The 15907-nt window shown below is 31.3% G+C and overlaps 1 protein-coding gene across 1 annotated transcript; it reads right to left on the reverse strand.

Moving 5' to 3' along the window:
- Positions 1–1728: 1728 nt before the first annotated feature.
- Positions 1729–10964, reverse strand: LOC104905427 (protein trichome birefringence-like 19). The gene is made up of 2 exons (XM_010693976.4): positions 10308–10964; positions 1729–2668 (listed from the first exon to the last, which is right to left on the reverse strand). Exons 1-2 carry the CDS (start codon positions 10818–10820, stop codon positions 1847–1849), a joined length of 1335 nt encoding a protein of 444 aa, XP_010692278.1. The 5' UTR covers positions 10821–10964; the 3' UTR covers positions 1729–1846.
- Between the last annotated feature and the right edge of the window lie 4943 nt (positions 10965–15907).

The following is a 15907-nucleotide window of genomic DNA, read 5'->3' on the forward strand; positions in this document are numbered from 1 at the left end:
ACTCCCTCACTAAAACCATTATAGTAACCCCATTAGGCTGCTATTATGAGAGAGATCTCACAGGAGATAAAGCATTGTAATCCATACATGAAATCTAAACATGAATAATTCACAACCAGGCAATAAAATCATTCTCGCGTCTAAGACCTTGCTTCGCGAGAGCGTCAAACAAAAAAGAGAGACGAGAAGAACAGTGGGTTTGGTTTGAAACTTTGAACATAGGCTCAAACATGATTTGAAGGGGCATCGAAGAGAGAAGGGGCATCGAAGAGAGAAGGACAATGAATGTCTTTGTGAAGCTTGGAATTAGAGCAACAATTGGGCTCAGCCCGTCTGACAATATGTATTGGGTCAGACGGTCTGACCCAATACTTTCACTATATTGAATATTTATGATTGGTATTTTAGAGGCTTTTGGTTGTTGGGATGCATTGGATCAACCTAGACATCAATTAACACTAGTCTTATATGTATGCTATGCGTGTGAAAGCATATAAAAATTTTCATATGTCAGAGCAATAGAGATAGAGATATGGTTATCTCAGTTTTTTTGTTTGATCAAAGCTAGTAGTTAACCTTCATTTTCTATTTTTTGGTGCCCCCCATCTGTTGCCTTATATAAGAGAGATTTCCTTTTTTTGGTAGGCAATAAAATGGACCCAGACAAAGGCCTTATTATTCAGTGTGCTACCTTTGTGGAGTTTGTCTTGTAAGATACCGCCTACTTTCAAATTAAAATTAGAGAATGGTAAGCCCAATATTAAAAAGAGAATTAGCCCAATATTGGTTAGATTAATTTCTTATAATGACTAATTTAATCAATTTAGTGGCTAGGTCTAATTTTATATTAAACTTTAGAACGTCTCTTTTAATAATTTTGCTCTTTGTTAATCTCGATATATCACCAAAAAGTTAAACCTACTTCATACTATATGTAAGACAACAAGCAAAAGCAATTAACAAATGCCCGATACGATCTATTGATTTTAATTTATTCATCAATTTTATTAAAAATTCATCTCCATAATAATAATAACTACTATTATTTATCATAGTGGCAATTATCATAGCAACACCACCACAAAATTTACATGGGGGGATTTTTTTCTTTTTGAAGAATGGGGGAGAATATATTGAATATCTATGATTGGTATTTTAGAGGCTTTTGGTTGTTGGGATGCATTGGATCAACCTAGACATCAATTAACACTAGTCTTATATGTACGCTATGCGTGTGAAAGCATATAAAAATTTTCATATGTAGGAGCAATAGAGATAGAGATATGGTTATCTCATTTTTTTTGTTTGATTAAAGCTAGTAGTTAACCTTCATTTTTCTATTTTTTGGTGTCCCCCATGTGTTGCCTTATATAAGAGAGATTTTCTTTTTATAGTAGACAATAAAATGGACGCAGACAAAGGCCTTATTATTCAGTGTGCTACCTGGTCTAATTTGAGCCCGATCATCTTCAGAATCGACCTCAAAGTATCCTTGTCGACTTCAAAGTATTTCTAGCAATCTTTCAAATCGTGATCCCTAAGTCACGACGCGAGTTAAACTCTCATCACTAGCTAGGCTAAAATTAGCTTGGTAATTTACACTTAGTATGAATAGTTCAAACTTATGATTTGGAGTATTACACAAGATAGATCTCCGGTTTTGGAGCAATACATCAAGTGGAATAGAAACACAAGAAACAAGAATGTGATGTAAAACCCAAGCAAACAAAAGCAATGGAAAAAAATTCCCATTATTTTGACCACTTAATTGGAAAAGTTTTTCCCATTCTATACAAATACAAATAATTTAACAAATACAGGCTAAAATCAATTTAATAATATAATATTATCTACTTAATTTCCTCTCCTTTGAGTGAAGAACCATGTCTTCCTTTGATAACACCCCTTCACTCCTTATCATCTCAAGTAGAAAATCATTCCAAGTATCAATGGGCCCAGGTAAGCACCAATGGACACAATCATTATACAAAGTTACCTTCTCATTGGGCCAATGTCCATAACTACTTGGGTGTCCATCGGGCCTCATCAATATAGTTTGGGTCAAATCAATAAGCCTAAACCTTTGACCCTTTTGTCGGCCCAACTTTTGGGCCACTTTAAATTCTCCCAATTGGGCCATATACAAGTCCAAATCAACTCCTTGCAAATTAATCTCACTACTTTTGAAAGGTTTTTTCCTTAAGCAATTCCCACCCTCATTCCAAACACCTCCTTCAAAATGTGAAGGTGCAAAGGTCCTTAAATATGCTACACCTTTGAAGTTTTCTCTCTCCAAAATCGCTCGAAAGGCGGTTCGGAACGCTTTCCGGTATCCGTAGGCCATGGTGTAGTCTGTGACATTTGGGATTTGGCAAAAACGGCAACCAATGAGGCTTCCTTTTTCATAGTACATAAGTGGTCTGAAGAACCAATGGCCTGCTGATAGCATGATGTAATCAAACTCGTCGATTTGGGTAGCCCAAGTCTCATCAACTTCGTCGAGATGAAGCCCAAACATACCTGTTCCTGTTGGGCCATTTGGGTCGTTTTCTTGGGCTTTGACTAGGAAAGTACTTGTAAACATGGCTATTGTGAAGTTGTAATTGTTGTAATGCCAACGTTTGAAATGTTCATCTTTAGTGTAGGAGACATCATATGGGTATTCCACCTAAGAAATCATTCAAAAACTAAAATTTAGAAATTGAAGTTAAAGAGATATACTTCCTCCGTTCCAAAATAAGTGAAACACTTGTCTCAAAAAGCTCTCACATAAATGAGAGGAGTGTTTCACTTATTTTGGAACGGAGGAAGTATACAAGAAAACTAAAATTTAGCTCCAACTATTCTTATTACATAAACTAGCTTTGTATGCACACGATGGGTTCGAAAATACGTAGGGAATTATTTTTTTTAGCGGATGTAGAAAACTAAATTAATTATTAATTATATATAATAAAGTAGAAATTTTTGAATTGTTGACCGTTTTTTTTTTGTAATGCTTTTTTTTATATCTTCTTTTACTTTTTTAATTAATTAGGTAGTTTTCTTTTCTTTTTTTTCTTTTTTTTTGATACTCTATCCCTCTTGACATATAAAATAGAGATATATTCAATGATGATATAAATTTGCGAATTATATAAGAATAAATACATAAAATGCTACACTTTAAAGTACTCTAGAATAATCCCTAACAAATATTGTACTCTTAACAATAAATGTATATTGTTTAGAGTTCAAAAGATCTCATGACTATTAACTGACCGACAATTTGGAGTGAACAATACTACATGCAACTTTTCTAATAAGCCACAACTTCTGTTCAACCTTAGATAATTAGATCACTTGCTAAATTTAGTTTTAAAAAAACCATAATAGTATGGAAATAACCTATGTTATTCAGACACGGATTAAGTATCTACTTGGATATGGGTTATTTCGTAGAAAAAAAAGACAAATTTTAGTTTAAAATGAAGTATCCAAGTGAAGTGTCGTGTCAGACACGACACGACACCTGTTTTTGAGGTAACTGAAGGTGTCGAAGTAACATAGGAAATAAATGAAAAATCAAATTGTGAAGATAATTTTTAAATTAGATTCATGAAATTGTCATTCAATCGAATCTGGCTTATTAATTAGGGTTTGTGTATCTAATAACCTATGCATTATATCAATTATTGGTTATTAGCTGTAGAAACAGTTGACTAACTAAAAGTTAAGAAGACAGCTATAATAATGCAGATGAAAGTAAATAATGGAAAACGCACATAATAGTAGCGATGTGACCACATGAAGAAAAAAAGCAAGGTAGAGACGCCTTATTAGACTGTGATGTCCTAGAATAAAAAGGAAATGCGATTATTCTATATTCATATTGTCGTATGAACTTACATGAGTGGTTAAGACATAATTTTCAGTTCTTATTTTCTTGATCTTTCATTTATTTCAAAATTCATGAAGGATGTGATGGCTAGCAACTACTCCACTAATTATTTGCATGACATTTATCAAAGGGACACCAAGTCATACTCTTAAGTCTTAAGTCTTACCTTTTTTTTTTTTTTTTTTTTTACAATGAAGGTATCCACCGTTGATAGCAGTGACTAATCCCTTTGTCTCGGATGCTCCACTTAAAGGTAAAGGGCTGGCCAAAAATCTTTTTCCGTTCCCAAAGATTGAGGATCGAACCCCCGACCAATTGGTTAAGGGACAAAGTGAACAACCAGTACGCCAAAACCAAGGTCAAGTCTTACCTTGCTAATATATAGGCAATTAGTAAGGCCGACCTATCATAAAGAGTTCAACTCATCTTGACCCCCCCCCCCCCTAAACCCACATTCATACATCCCAAGAGAATAGGCTTGGCATCTTGGATGACATTAAGATGTGGGAACTTATCATATCTTCTCTTTCGGGTTCTCGCTAATATCGCAAAACTACTTTCTCCATTTAGAAGTAGTTGCACCATTTCATATTTTCACGTTTGCCAATTTATTATTTCAAACATTAATATCTCTAATTATCAATAAGTAAAAATTATAAAAAGTTGAAGAGTTTGTCTTGTAAGAGACCGCCTACTTTAAAATTAAAATTAGGCAATGATAAGCCCAGTATTAAAAAAAAAAAAAGATAAGCCCAATAGTGAGTAGGTTAATTCCTTTCGGTGACTAGTTTAATCCATTTAGTGACTAGGTGTACTTTTATATTAAAATTAGACAGTCTCTTTTAATAATTTTTGAAAGTTGAAATTAAAATAATATACATTGAGATGAATCTAACAAGATCTCATATGACTATGTTTTTCCTAAAATATAATCACCAAAGACAATCAAAGTGCAAGATGTGAATAGTAAACACTATAGAAATAGTTTTTGTATGACATGAATTGTAGTGATTTAAAATTATTCAACTTTGTTTTTGGTTATATAGAAATAAATTAAATCTGTGTTATAAAGTAACTAGGTTTTATATCCGTGAAACAACCGTGCACTTGATTTGATGATCTATATAAACAAAAATAACGGAAATTATATGATATTGTTGTTCACCTATAAATTTCTTTTTGTTATAGGTATACGGATTTCTATTTAAAGCACATATCAAGTTACTTCGTATTATATATTGATATTAGATTTCAAATTACATGACAAAAGATATTTGTATTTTTGACACTTTATTAAATATAAAAGTACCTTACTCTAAACTAACCCTATTTTTCCATGGTGAACTAAAACGAACCGAAGTGAAATGAATTGAACTATACTGAACTGAACCAAAAGTTTGAAAAGAAATTAGTTGAATTGAACCGAAGTGAACTAGAATGAAACTCTCCTAAAAAAACACGACCTTAATCTATTCTCATCATTCTAAAACTTTATCTACTCGAAATTTAATCGGTGATACTATATACACACGGGAGTTTGTCTAGGCAACCAACCGTTTGAGTCTCTTAGGGGACTCAAACGGGGGCAATTTGGTCATTTTAAGCCTTGGAAATTTCACGCGCGTGTTGTTTGGTACCAATGCTAGGTTAGATTGGTACCATTGTCCGCAAATTTTGATACCAGAGTAAGGTTGCTTGGTACCAATCCTGATAACAATGTGATACCAATACCAGGTTATAATGGTACCATTGTGTAACTTTTTGAGTGTTTGAGTCTTTTTTGGACTCAAACAATTAGTTACCAAGGCTTTCTCTACACACGGCACCTCAATCACCACTCACCAGCACACGATTGCAATATTCTAAAAACTTTTTTACTTAATATATCATCAATGTAACATAGGCATGTTCTAACATATATATTGTGAAATCTTACCCTATCTTGATCAATTATTGTGAATTGAAATTTAGAAAGATACGACATACTATGGTTGTACATAAAACCCGTGAATAGATATTGATATGTTGGAAAATCAAGCTAAAAAACAGAGGACTACTAATGAACAAACCATAAGACGACGTATAATAAGACTAAATAGAGGATGGGACTTTGTTAGCCATTTTGCGAAAGGACAATTTTAGCCAAACACGCCACATGGTGTTGTTTAGATCTTTACGTACACTTTGCGCCTTGCCCGACAATTATTTACCCTTCTATACTAAATTACAACATATTTCATTATTGCTCAATTTTCAATTAATTTATGTTCAAAGATACATATGCATGAAGGCATCTTGGCAGGAATATTTCGAAAAGAGAAAGGGTAAAAGGAAGAGCACAGATGCTGATATAGTGATATGCTTAAGTTTTTTTTATTGTTCTAACTTTTGTTATGAGTGTTTAAAGATGTTATGACTTGTGTAATAAAATCTCACACGTATATAATGATATGAACTTTAAAAAAATTAACGTAGATTATGTAAATAATGATATGAATTTGATGTTGTTTTCATTTATTTATGTTATTTTGAGTTTTTCTTACAAAGAAGCGTTGATTCATGTATTGTTACATTAAAAGTTATATATGGCGTATCAGTTACACCCAAAAATTTATATTGATAGACAATTGTAAACAAGAAACAATGCCACATGCGCTCTCCGTTAGAACAAATGTTATACTCTATATAATCTACGTACAATAAAAAAAAGTTAGAAGTGTGTTGTTTAAGATTTCAACCTCGTGATCACAAGCATATATACTCCTAAAGTCTTAATAATGTTATCATTTTAAAATAAAATATTAATAAATGAAAGACATAATTACATGCAGTATAGTTGTGGCCTAAAAACTAATTGACTTATTATGATTGTTACATAAATAATGACCTTAATCTTACAATTTTGACTTTTGTGGGTAAAATCATAAACCGACATTGTGAAAGTTAATAGTTTGATACTTTAATTTTTTTTTTTTTTTAACAATCAAGGAATCTATCGCCGATAGCAATAATTAATCCTCTCACCCCAACTGCTCCACTGTAAGGGTAAAGGGCTGGCCAATAATCTCTTTCTATTCCCAAAAGGTGAGGATCGAACTCCCGATTAATTGATTAAGGGACAAAGTAAGCAATCACTATACTTCTATCGAAGGAGAAATATTCTATTATTGAATTCGAATCTCTTACACTAAAGTCTAATTAAACTAATGCAATTTAACAGATAAAATTGATTATATTTTGACAGGGAAAAAGTAGAGGAATCACCAGCTTTAAAATAATTATAATTAACCCCACTGGGCCATTTCCTCAATGTAAATCAGCTAAATCTATACACACTAGAGATTAGAGTAGTGTGGTACATGGCCATTTGACATATTCATATAATTTCTATAAACGGGGGTACATGATGAGTACAATACTTTTTTTAGCCTCGGAAATTGAGCACACCATATATTTTGATCAGATGAAAAGGAGGCTCAACTTAACTTTTTAAATGCACGATGTCACACACCACGTGATATGAGACTCCTACCGTTTTTTAAGGCTATAGTAACATGTTGTTAATCAAGGAAATCTAGCATCTAGACAAAATCAAAGTATGATTATAGTAACAAAAATTATAAAATTAATTGTCTAATTTTAATATAAAAGTAGATTTAGGGCCTATTCTCTCCAGTTTAGTTTAGTTCAGTTCAGCTTTGGACAATACTTTTACTCTCCCATATCACTATTCATTTCAGTTCAGTTCAACTGTTTTATACCGAAGAGAACAGACCCCTAGTCACTAAATGAATTAAACTAATTACCAAAAAAAATTAACCTAGTCATTATTAGGTTAATTCTCTTTCTAATATTGGACTTATCATTGCCTAATTTTAATTTTGAAATATGCGGTCTATTACAAGACAAACTCTTATACTAAATTACTAACAATATTTTTTTTTTAAATATTCAGAGAGAGGAATATATATTTATTTAACTAAATTTTTTGTAATAGTGAAAGTTTTCACGTCCAATTACCTTGACTTGGTGGTCACTAATCTAGGTAAAATTTTCATTGATTTTTTTCCTTTTTTTTTTTATAAAAAGTTCTAAAAGAATTTAAAGCTTATTATATTGTAACAATGACACATGGAATATGTATTTTTTTTGGAACACTGTGATCCTGTGAGTACGTTTTTAATGAAATAGAGATGGTGATATAGAATCAATTGCTTTCTCCTTTTCAAAAGTTTACCAAAGAGGTGACAGAATAATTTTTTTTTGAGAAAAAAAGCATTTGAAACGATACATAACTTGCGTAGATCTTTGACTACATGATATCAAAAATTATAAAATTGTGTCACGAGAGAGTTTTTATTTTTATTTTTTAGAATCAAATTACTGCCACATAGTCAAAGAAGAGCAACCCAACCATTTGGCAAACCTTGATAATCATCATAAAAGATGATACTATCTAAAATGAATTAATTAACTTACGAAAAATATTGTGGTTGACATAATTAATTAGTTAAGGAATACTTCCTCTATTTTTTTTTAACGTTCTCACTTAAAATTTTGTCGCTATTCATATTTGGAGATAATTTTCTCAGTTTTTTTCAATTTATAAGAAAAAAATAGTCATGTGAAGTTTTGTTTGATTCGTCTCAATTATTAATGCATTATTAATATTTAATCGTTATAATTTTTATTAATATATAATTAAAGATATTTAAGTTCAAAAATATGAATTGGGAGATGCGCACAGAAAAGTGAGAAAGATAAAAAACGGAGGGAGTATAATTCTGCAGTTTTAACATAATTAATTAGATAAAATTCAACAATATATATTACTTCGTCTATCTCTATTCTATAAGGCAACACATGAGGAACACCAAAAAATAGACAAAGGGAAAAAAAGAAGAAAAAAATAGAGGATAACTGCTAACTGTTTCATTTGAATGAAGGAGGGGGAGTAGGACATTTGAAATATCAGTTTTTTGAGAAAATAAAATGTAAAGACAATTATTCTACCCAATTAATTTTATTTTCTACTTCATTTGTTATCACACGTTATCGCACGCATTGTGTGCATGTAAGACTAGTATTTCTATATGCAAACTCCAAAGTGTTTGTGTGCCAAGTTTAAGTATCTAATTTCTCTCAATATAATCAAAATATTAGAAGTAATAAAAAATGGGCACTAAATAATGTTATCACCTAATAGTTTGAAATAACTAAAGGTGGTCCAATAACTAATAAAGGTGACCCTTATGTTTTTTCTTTACCCCCACACCACCCTCTTTTTCTACTCTTAATATTTAAACAGTCAAATACATTAATATTTTATTCTGACACATTTTACCTAAACTTTCTACCCCTAATTGCACTCATGTTTTAGTTGAACTAATCTCAATCTGAACAAATTAAAGTTTTCCTAGATCTATCTACAAATTATTGCACATATCTTTCACTCTATTATTAGTACTTACTCCAATGTAACACTGCTCACTAATTAAAAAGAGATATGTATGATAACATAACGTATAAGTCAAGTCTTTAAGTAGGACCTCTATCCATTTATTTATTATTTCTAGCTAGTTTTTTCCACCCCAATATATATATAGACATATAGTGCAATATAATTATTTTTGTAACATCATATCTAGCTAATATGTCCAATTTGCATCAATTAACTTTACACTGAAGTTTAAAGTTTAAGATATGATGAGAAATTAATAATAGCCAGAAATTATTATATTTCACTTTTGTCTAGAGAAAGTTATAACATTATGATATAATGGAAGTACAAACGAACCTCGGTTTAGTCTCCTACATTTAGAATACCACCTCCTAGTCTCCTAGATCTTAACGCGTAAATTAGACATACATGTGAAAACTTCTCAAAAGATCTTGAGTTCGTAAGACGTCTATTTTTAAATTAAAATTAGATAACGATAAGTTCAATATTAAAAAGAGAATCAGCAATAACTAGCTAGGTTAATTTCTTTCGACGACTAGCTAGTTTAATAAATTTTGGTGATCAGGTCTACTTTTATAAAATTAGACGGTCTTTTTTAATAATTTTTGAGAGATTTTATACTTCAAGAAACATGCCAAAAAAAAAAAAGATAATAAAGCAAAAAAAAAAAAAAGTCACCCAACTATTTCATTTGCTACGTAAACCATGCATATTTTTGGGCATCATATATTGAAACGATAATATGACAAAGCTAATTATAATCTACCATATGACTTTCTACATATCTCAAAATTTCCGTCTATTTTGGTAATAATATATCTTCTATATATTTATATAGCAAAAATATGAAGAACATTATACTGATATATAATACTTCTTCTGTTTCGAAATAAATGAAACGCTTATCTCAAAAAGCTCTCGCATAATTATAGTATCGTATCTATAGGGAGAGAAAAAAAAACTAACCCGGGATAATAGGCAAATCAAGGATTGCATTTGATTTCTAGCAACAGAATCACCAATAAACGCCAAAGACTTGCCTCTAACAATCTCAAAAAACTGTCTAGGGTTAAAAATAGGTAGTTCACATCCATCTGGTTTCCACCTCCATTTCATGAACTCACTATCTGGTCTACCATATTTCATACAGTTTTGATGTTCATGGATAGCCCAACAACTTGTATTTGTGTAATATGGACCCTCCGGATTCGGTACCCATTCACCCGCAAAAAGATCACATTTTCTCGTTGTAGGTGGTAATGAACCATGTTTAGGAGGAGCTTGTTGTGGTGATTGTTGATTATTTTCATTAATGAATGAATTAGGGGTGTTAATTACTGGTTTTGGAGATCTTTTAAAGGATATAAATTTTGCAAGTTGTAAAGGGATTATGGTAAGAAGGATTAATGGAAATAATATTTGTAGAATGAGTTTTAAGTTGATCTTAAGTTTGTGATTTTTGGCTAAAGATACCTCCATGTGTAATGTGTTGAGACTAGAAAGATGGATGAGAGATGATAAAATGAGAGAGTTTTATGAGGAAAGTGAGTGAATGAGAGTGGTTTGAAGGTTTCTATGAGACTTTTGGGATTTTGTTATGAAAGAGTTGGTAAAATAATTGCTGGATTTGGTGGTATATGCCCCCCAATTTTTTTTATCAATATATTTATTATTGTTATTCTAAAAGAGGGTTATCATTGATGTTTTCGTTATTCATAATATCTTTGTTGATTGATGGTTATTAAATTGTACTTGGAATTGATCGGTAGATATATATCTTTCTCTTTTATTTTGGGTCTGTTCTCCCGAACTTATTTTCAGTTCAGTTCATCTATGGACAATACTTTTACTCTAACATATATTAATTTCAGTTCAATTCAGTTCAGTTGTTTTATGCCGAAGAGAACAGGTCAGTGCAACACTTTGATTTTTGCATTATTCACATATCTCATTTTAATCTTTTTTTTTACTAGTATATAAAAATAAACATGATCATATAAAATAGGAAGATTGGAATTTAATAATCCAACCTTTAACCGATCCTCTTAAAACAGTCTCACTTATAAGTTATTTTTGAATAATCCAACCTTTTGGGGTTATCTTCTCACAATGGTCCATGACTTGTTGTGACCGGTATAACAAGTCAGGTGTGACACGCGTCACACTATCATTGGTCAGCCTATTTTCTCCCTCCTCTACCTCTTTTCCTTCACAACCACCACCACTTAGCCACCACTAGCATCTTCCTACGCCAGGCCTTTACCCCCATCCCAAGCCAACCCCATCCCACCCCACCACACCACACCACACCACACCATCACCCCAAGCCCCTGCAGCCCCACCCACCCTAATTTTTTGCAGCCCCACCCCATCCCCATTCTCACCCCCAACCTGCTACAACCCACCATCACCCCAAGCCCCTGCAGCCCCACCCAGCCGCGACAACCCACCCACACCACTTCACCACCACAATAACGCTACCCAGACAACCACCGAACCACCACTTCACCACCGCAGCGATGCTACCATACAACCACCGAACACCCTACGGACCTCCACCTTCTCAGCCACCTTTCCAACCCCGCACTTCCTTTGTCTCACACACATCCATGTCCTCGACCCACCTGTGTCGACGCATCTCCACCGGAACTAACCCCTTAGTCACTCGTTTTTTATCATCAATGACGGCAAAAGTAAAAGGCGAGAGATAAAGTTACGCGCGACTTGTTTGGGAGAGAGAATTTCGACAGTGATGAACGACCATTGAAGAAGAACGACCGACGATTGCCACTGATTGAACGACCGACGAAGAAGGACGAATCTCGAGAAGGAGAGAGAAAGGAGTGTTGAGGACGATGAAGATGTCGAGAGGAGTTTCCCGGCGAGTTGAGAGCGGCCAGCGAGTAGAGAGGAGAGTGAAAGGAGATTGGAGAGAGAAATGAGTAGGAGGAGGCAAAAAAATTACCTGAAGTTTAGGTTGCAAGTCACTTGGGACCATTTTGAGAAGATACCATCAAAAGGTTGGATTATTCAAAAATAACTTATAAGTGGGACTGTTTTAAGAAGATCGGTTAAAGGTTGGATTATTAAATTCCAATTTTCCTATAAAATATTGTTAGATTTCTTTAATGAATATTTTCATAATATCAACTTTTTTTTGTAACTTTTACAAATACTCCATCCGTTTCAAATTATAAGGCATGTAAGGGTCTGTTCTCCCCAACTTATTTTCAGTTCACTTCAGTTCAGCTCCAATCAGTTCAGTTCAGCTCCATTATTTTATAACCATTTTGTTAAATATTATTATTATGTTGGTATAATTTATTTTACTAATTACTCTTAATAATATTGTTATTATTATTATTTATTTTTATATCATTACGATTAAGTATTATTATTATTATTATTGTTGTTGTTGTTGTATCTATATATTATTTTGTTTATTATAGCTTTACTCATTATTATTACTATTATCATTAGGAGGAACATGGTTTAGGTCAAAGCACAAATAAACCCACTTTTTTTGCCCATAAACCAATCAATCGCGTTAAGACGGTTTATGATGTAATTTTCGCGGTCCAACCCAATCATTATTTTTATTACTAAATATTATTATATTATTAAATCTAATTATTAAAATAGTAATATTAATTTACTTCTTAGATATTATTGTTATTATATATCATCATCAAGTATTAATATATTAATACAAATAATATAAAATAATTATTATCAATTGTCATTATTATCATTAATTATAATTATCAATTTATGATTATTAATATTATTTATTTATAACTATCATTTAAAAATATCCAAAATACTATTATTATTATTCATAATTACTACTTATCATTATAATAATTATTTAATATTCATATTATTATTGTTTAAATATTATTTATATATTTATTACAATCAATTCAATTCAATTCAGTTCAGTTCAATTCAGTTCTGTTCAATTCAGCTCCAATCAGTTCAGTTCAGTTCAGCTCCAATCAGTTCAGTGCAGTTCAACTGTTTTATGCCGAAGAGAACATGCCCTAAATCACTTTTACACATATTAAGAATTTAGTTAGTTTTAGTTAGATTTGCATAAGAGCATAAGTAATAAAAATTGACTAAAAAATTATATTGATAATAGAAATTAACCTATAATCTTATCTTGATAGTATAAAGTTGTATTCAATTTTACATTGGTAATGTAAAATGTTTTAAATTTTGAAACAAAAACTTTTAGCTAAAATGCCTTATAATTTGAAACAGAGGGAATACCTAATTAGAGTTGTGCGCTGACAAACATAAAACTCAAACTATTACACTTATTTATTAGCGGAAGTTTTTTTTTATATGATCACAAACGTAATCAATTTTTTTTATATGATCACAAACGTAATCATAATGATGAGTTAAACATATAAATATATAACCCTTGTGGACTTTACCGACTGTTTACTAGATTAAAATTACGTTTGCTCATTAAATTAATTTTAGTGATTATTAAAACTTACTTCTATTAACTAGAACTGATGTATCTGGATGCTTTTTTTTAAAAAAAGTTGATCATATAATCTCTATTATATAAGGGAAGGGGGAGTAATGGTGTCCTCTTTTAAAATGCCTATTTTGCCCCCCTTCCCTTTCTAAATTACAAATCTCTATTATGTAAGGGAAGGGGAGCAATGGTGTCCTCTTTTGAAATGCCTATTTTACCCCCCTTCCCTTTCTAAATTACAAATTCACTTACAAATCGAAGGGGGATTCAAGTAAATAATTATAACAATCACTCACAAAGTCAACTAAATTCATAAAATTGTATAATTTACGTTATGCAAATTGATCACTAAAATGAGAAAACTTTACAAAAACTTAATAATTCAGTTACAAACCACAACCTATGAAAAAAATGACTTGAAATCAAACTGTCCACTTTCTTTACAATTTATGAAGTACTGTACTTAATTCAAAAATCAACTAAAAAATTATAATATTAGAAATCATAAATAAATTCAATAAAATTTCTATTTTGTTCATAGAATTTAACTATGAAAAAAAGAGAATGGTGATAAACTTAAGTGACAAAAACTAAACCAATCAAATTTTGCAACTAAAAACAATTATACTTCGTATGTCTAATGTTCGAATTTTGACTCTTATTGCGAATAAAATCAAGTTTATGTTTCGAAAAAAATTCAAGCACGCATCGCGTGCAAAAAATTCTAGTAGTATATGAACAAAGAGGCTCGGTAAATATTTGTTAGCTAGATTAAGTTATATCTTTAAAGAGTTATATTCGTTGCTTAAGTTGCAAATATACAAATTGATTCTTATGATTTATGACCCCACATATATATAGAGGAAATAGATAACTTGAATATTTTAGTCTAGGATTATTGATTAATAATTACCTTTTCATAAAGCACTTTAAACAAATTTCTATCTTTTTCTTTTGAGGTGTAGCAAATTACCATCCTTACAAGGTCAAAAAAAGTTTATTAGTACTCAACCTATTTATGAACAATAATCCTCCTATATTTTCATTAGGACATTAGCTTTTATATATAAACAAAGGAAAAATTGCAAAAGGTAGAGAAAGAGAGTACGTAAAGTAAGAGAAAGATGGTGAGTCAAAAATCGCAGTACTTAATACTCCAAAAAAAATGCTTTAAAGTAATTATTCCGTGACATTAGCATATTACATTTTCTTGAAAAACGAATTTCTAGCTAGAAGGTAAAAATTACGACACCTTTCTCTCAAGGAAGATACCTAATAAAATCACGACATTAGTTTGACCCTTAATGTAATTAAGTTCTTATTTTAACTTTAAGACATAAAGAACAACACATAAGTTCAAAAGATCATAATTTTGGAAATACTGAAAATCAAGAGACGCTTAATTTCTAACAAATTGTGCAACAAAAGTTGATTAACCGTTATTAGTAATTTTTGGTTTTTCATTGTATACAGAACTACACTATTACACATATTCCTATGGTACAATGTAACCATATCATTTACAACTATAGACTAACAAAGTCTCCATTGACTCCTGGAGTTGGGAGTAACAACAACTAGGTGCTCCCTTTCACATTTTTTTTATCCATTTTATATTTACAGGTTTTATATTCTTGCTTATATGAGCAAAACATATAACAAATAATGTAAAAATATGCTTGAAATTACATAATTCTAGCCTTTTAATTGAGAAAGTATTGGCATCTCAACAAAAATTTTGGTACCAAATTAAGGTAAGTCAAAGTGGTATCAAAATAGAGTCATTTGATACCAACTCTATTTTGGTACCAAATTTCAATTTGGTACTAAGGTTATATTTTGGTACCAAATTTTAGTTTGGTACTAAGGTTATATTTTGGTATCAAATTACTCTATTTTGATACCATTTGAATTTAACTTTGGTATCAAAATTTTGTGAGATCTGACATCTCATCATGAGACGCCTATCCAAGCTCGTTTTAATCGCTCCTTAAAACCCTAATGATTTGTAATAGACCAGGGACAACGACAACGATAAGTAACGCAATAACCGCAAATTTGATTGTGCCAT

Source organism: Beta vulgaris, chromosome 2 (genome assembly GCF_026745355.1).
Source record: "Beta vulgaris subsp. vulgaris cultivar EL10 chromosome 2, EL10.2, whole genome shotgun sequence".
In the NCBI taxonomy this organism is placed as follows: Eukaryota; Viridiplantae; Streptophyta; class Magnoliopsida; order Caryophyllales; family Amaranthaceae; genus Beta; species Beta vulgaris.

Excerpts from the sequence above, each read along its gene's own strand:
- LOC104905427 (XM_010693976.4), bottom strand. The coding sequence starts at position 10,820 with ATGGAGGTATCTTTAGCCAAAAATCACAAACTTAAGATCAACTTAAAA. Across the intron at positions 2,669-10,307 it reads TGATTTGCCTATTATCCCGG|GTGGAATACCCATATGATGT; the intron begins GTTAGTTTTTTT and ends ATGATTTCTTAG.